This window comes from Penaeus japonicus, unplaced genomic scaffold (genome assembly GCF_977035675.1).
Source record: "Penaeus japonicus unplaced genomic scaffold, GWHDUDI00000001_assembly GWHDUDI00000012, whole genome shotgun sequence".
In the NCBI taxonomy this organism is placed as follows: Eukaryota; Metazoa; Arthropoda; class Malacostraca; order Decapoda; family Penaeidae; genus Penaeus; species Penaeus japonicus.
Window position 1 is genome coordinate 8,504,448 of NW_028234414.1, and position 5,000 is coordinate 8,509,447.

The following is a 5,000-nucleotide window of genomic DNA, read 5'->3' on the forward strand; positions in this document are numbered from 1 at the left end:
TTATGCTTTCTCATTACAAGATTATATATATATTTTTTTACATTTCACACATGTAATATAACATACCAAAATTATAGTTGAAATGCAGGGATCTATAGTTATATCTACATAATAGTCATCATGTTATTTTTTCCTTCCACAAAAGTATTCCTAATGCCATAAAGTCTGAATGCTTCTCATGAAAATATTGTGTAAAGAAAATCTTACTAGACATATGCTAATGACTTTGTCTTAACTACCATTTCTACATACAAAAGACCTCACTTTCATAGCACTTTCACAGTAGTTTGACATAGCACTGGCTGGAAAGAGGACTGAAATCCCTGTTTTACAGCAGAGACCATATAAATTATGTCATGGATATTTCAAAGTATCCAATTTGAATGAAACCTAATAGGACAATTTCTGTAAGCTGGCATACTCAAGCTTATTTCTGTACATGCCAACTTTATATTCACTATAATTGTATCATCCTATCTGAATTTAGAGTACTAATGAATTTCCACAGCAGACCATTCCAATCATGCTGATATTTTTGTGATACCAGTAGTCCGTAATGGTCATACAAAAAAAAAATATTAGTATCATCAATACTTAATGCATTGAACATATAACTAACATTTGCTTGTGCTGCTACATATAATAGAATCATATACTTGTAGTTGCTACTACTATATAAAAGAAGACATTTCAAATGTCACCACATTCTATACAGAGCCAATAGTGTTTATCCTTAAAACATGAAAAAATAATTATTCAACTTAAAAATACAATTTGAAAGGAATTCTGATAATCATTAATTAAGGATTTATGTCTGATGACATGGTTTGTGCCTTGCTTTGTGCACAGATCCACTTTCTAAGGTTACATTATGTAAGCAAGCCATTGTCACCCTAGTCAAAAAGGATTATTATACTTAAAAATACTTTGGTAAACCTACTCTGTTGATTTTTTCAAAGCATGACAAGGAATACTGCATAAACAACACCTAATATGTGCAACACAAGTTCAGACTTTTTACAGTAATGCCCCATACTTCATCATAATAATGGAACTTGCCATTTTCAAATTCATAATACCTAAAAAACATATCAAATCCACATCATTCATCCACTGGCTATTAAAAATGATTGAATAAATAATATAATAAAACATTTCTGAAATACATACAATCACAAAGACAACTGCTTGACTGTTATCTTGCAACTCAAGCTACATTCATAGATATTAGGGTCTCGTACACATTCAACTCTGTGAGAACAAATTCAGTAAGTTAATGCAATATATCCCAACACTCATTAAATAAAAATGAAAATGGCCATTATATTTCATCCAATTAGAAAAGAAAAATGCTCTCTCACCATAGCACTCTAAGAATTGCCCAGACAAATAAAGTTTCAACTTTCCTTTTTCATATCTACCAAGACATTAATCAAAGTATCATGCAAGTCAATATCTTACAATAGATCTCATATACATTCCTATGTCACCATGATTTTCCCTATCCTTTTCACACAAATCAATCATCAAAACAAAGACAATCCACATTCATTTGTACTGCACTCTTTCAACACAGGTACCCATTTCACAAACTAGCGAAGGAATGCTTCCAAGTTACAGTGTATGACACTGTAATGCCACAAAAGTCATAACTAGAGACAGGTTCTACAAGTGCTGAGGTAGCTTGTCCTCTAGAGTTAGTGCATTCTAAATGGCTACTCATTTCTTACAAGTGGATCCTGATGCCTTTACTCTGCATCCTAAGATCAAAACCCATAATAACCTTTTCTTACAAGATATTCTTGAATCAATAGACCAAAACTAGATATTTACCATAAAAAAAAGAGTGATGAGTCACCCTTAAACAATTCACAGCAAGCAATCATAAATAATTTTGACAATTACATTGCAAACAATACTAAAACAACTGGTCATAATACAATGAATTACAATAATAAAGACAATGGCAATGATAATGATGATGAAGGTGATAAAAGAAATTAATTAAATAATAATAATAATAGTAATAATAATAATAATAATAATGATAATAACAATAATAATGATGATACTGATAATGATAATAGTAATAATAATAATAATAATAGTAGTAACAATAATAATAAAAATAATAGTAGTAGTAGTAGTAGTTATAATAATGATGATGATGATAATAATAATAATAATGATAACATTACTAATAACACAACAAAGGTATTATGAAGACTGATTATTACATACATAATAAAATAGAATATGCATAACAAAAAATATCAATAAAAAATAGAAGAAAATCAAATAAAAACAATCCCATAATTCATGAACACCAATACCAACATGGCAGCTGGAGTACCAACAGGACTGCAGCTAATCTTAACCATCCCTGTCACTAATTGTGAATGGAAAATTGCAAAACAGAAAGAAGGCTCTTCTTATACATGCTTTGATTGTGCTCCTTTTCTCTGTTTTTCTCTTTTTATTCTTCAAGCCACTAATGTCTAGGACAAACATTAATCTAATTCATATATTGTCCTAAAACAGTGTTGCAAGGATACATATTTGGTGGTCATAGTAACAAGTAATGATAAGAAATATATGGCTAGTTATACAATCATTACAATAACTAGTTTTAATAATTTTACATGTAATAATACTTGACAACTGAAACTGATGAAACACTGACTACTTACTCTATATCATCAATTTTAATGTAAATTCTGAAAAAAGTAGCATTGACAATAACAACAAAGGCAATAATAATTAAACCTACCTTACCCATTATTATCACTTAATTAGAATAATGTCATCGACCGTAATTACAAAGGTGATGAACAATGATAAAGCCACAATGACAATAAAAGTAATAATAACTATATCATAACTATAATACATTTAATAGTAATAAAAAAAATAAAAAATAAAAAAATAATACAAATAACCATAAAATAATTATAATAATCAGAATGACAATACTAATGATTATGGTTCTGACTGGCATAATGAATATGAATATGGTAGTGATGATGATTATACTTAACCCTTTGATGACGGTGCGTCACACCCGTGTGACATGGCTAAATGTCTGATAACGTGGCGATGCACCAATGTGACGTTCCCAATGCAATATTGCATAGACCCGGTGAAGGGGATTTCCACTTATCACTGGGTCCGTTGGGATAGGGTTAAAATAAAAATCAAATAATAATAATTATAATGAAAATAATAATAATAATAATAACTAATAATGATGATGATGATTATGATGATGATGATGATAATAATAATAATAATAATAAAAATAATAATAAAAACAATAATAAAAAATAATGATGATAATAATAATAATAATAACCGTAAATAATAAGCATAATGATAATAAAAAACAATAATAGTGAAACTAATACCAAGGATAACAATGCAAATAAAGAATGTCATCGCCTGTTATAATCATCATACGGACAAACTGTAATTCCAATTAAAATATAGAAGCACAAACTGATGGTACTGATGGGCAAGCCAAAGCTTAAGACATGAAGCTCAAATGTAAAATACATTGTAAATGCATTTACAAGTATTTTATAACACATGTATGTATAAAGCACATGAAGAGGAAAAGATGAAGATAAAGTGAGTGAGAGAGAGAAAGGGATGGATCGAGGGAAGGAGGGGGGGGGGGGGGGGGGGGAGGGGGAGTGAGTGAGTGAGTGAGTGAGTGAGAGAGAGAGAGAGAGAGAGAGAGTGAGAGAGAGAAAGAGAGAGAGAAAGAGAGAGAGAGGGATAGTGAGTGAGTGAGTGAATGAGAGAGAAAGAAATAAAGAGTAAGAGAGAGAGAGAGAGAGAGAGAGAGAGAGAGAGAGAGAGAGAGAGAGAGAGAGAGAGAGAGAGAGAGAGAGAGAGAGAGAGAGAGAGAGAGAGAGAGAGAGAGAGAGAGAGAGAGAGAGAGAAGGAGAGAGAGCAATAGAGAAGACAAATGAAAAAGAAAGAGGAAGAATTGAAATGAAGGAAGAAGGATAAATACAAGTAACTATGTTCTTTCAAATTTCTAAAGTTGTGCGCATATTTTGCTGATGTGTCTGCATTTGTAAGCTTGCCTAATGAAAAAAAAGTAATGAATCTTCCTTTCTGTTCAACAACCATGTTTCATAATCTAAGACAAAAAAAAAGCATACCCAAATGACATGTATCTATGACCTTATGCATCCACGATTAATCTGATGGGAGCCCCTCTACTTTTCCAAAGGAATACTGCTTTGGCTGTAGAGGATGCTTGTCTATCTGCAATGAGAAAAAGCAAATAAAACACAAAGAGATGATGATGTCAGTGAAAGGTGGTGGTGATGATGACAGCAATAATTTGAAGGAATGATGATGACAATAGAGACAGTACGAATGAGGCTTATCTGATGATGATACATAAATAACAAACTAGTACTGAAAGCTAATAAGTATAGCATCAATAACAAAAATTATAATACTTTCTCAAGTAAAAGAATATCAATCCACACATGCATATATGCTCAGCTCACTCCTACTATCAAAGCAAAAATAAGAGAATCCTACACACCCGGAGGACATTAGGGTTCCTACGCCTCTGTTTCTCCCTTCAATCGCAGCCGGGCAAAATCTTCAAAAATTATGTCATCATCTTGATCAGCATAGCAAGTTGTGCCATCCCTGTTATGAGGAAGAAAATTTTTATTTAATGGTTTGCATAAAATGAGGTGTATTGTTACTTGAATGTTTATGCCATGAAGCTAAATAACATGATTTTCTAAATGACCACTCTTCAGTTATGGGCATTTACGCAGTCTGATGACTTTTGCACAACTTTCTTTTTGTTCAAAATACAGGCTATTAATTACTTCAATTGTTAAACTAAGACATTTCAAGAAATGCTAATTAGAAGCACTTTCCTAACATATCCTATATAGATTCATATATCATACCATAGCCTAGAAAATAATAGAAACTTTACATCTAAAATTGCCCATCCCAGGCTG

At 31.4% G+C, this 5,000-nt stretch overlaps 1 protein-coding gene across 7 annotated transcripts in view; it reads right to left on the reverse strand.

The window, feature by feature from the left end:
- krz (beta-arrestin protein kurtz) overlaps positions 1 to 5,000 on the reverse strand; it is a 125,139-nt gene that overhangs the window by 995 nt on the left and 119,144 nt on the right. For all 7 annotated transcript variants that reach the window (XM_086542401.1, XM_086542407.1, XM_086542406.1 and 4 more), the window contains 2 exons: positions 4,565 to 4,674; positions 1 to 4,275 (listed from right to left, as the gene is read on the reverse strand). The exon at positions 1 to 4,275 is cut by the window's left edge and continues 995 nt beyond it. In XM_086542401.1, the coding sequence (XP_086398527.1) occupies positions 4,584 to 4,674 (91 nt within the window). In that variant the 3' untranslated portion in view covers positions 1 to 4,275; positions 4,565 to 4,583. The remainder of the gene's footprint in view (positions 4,276 to 4,564; positions 4,675 to 5,000) is intronic.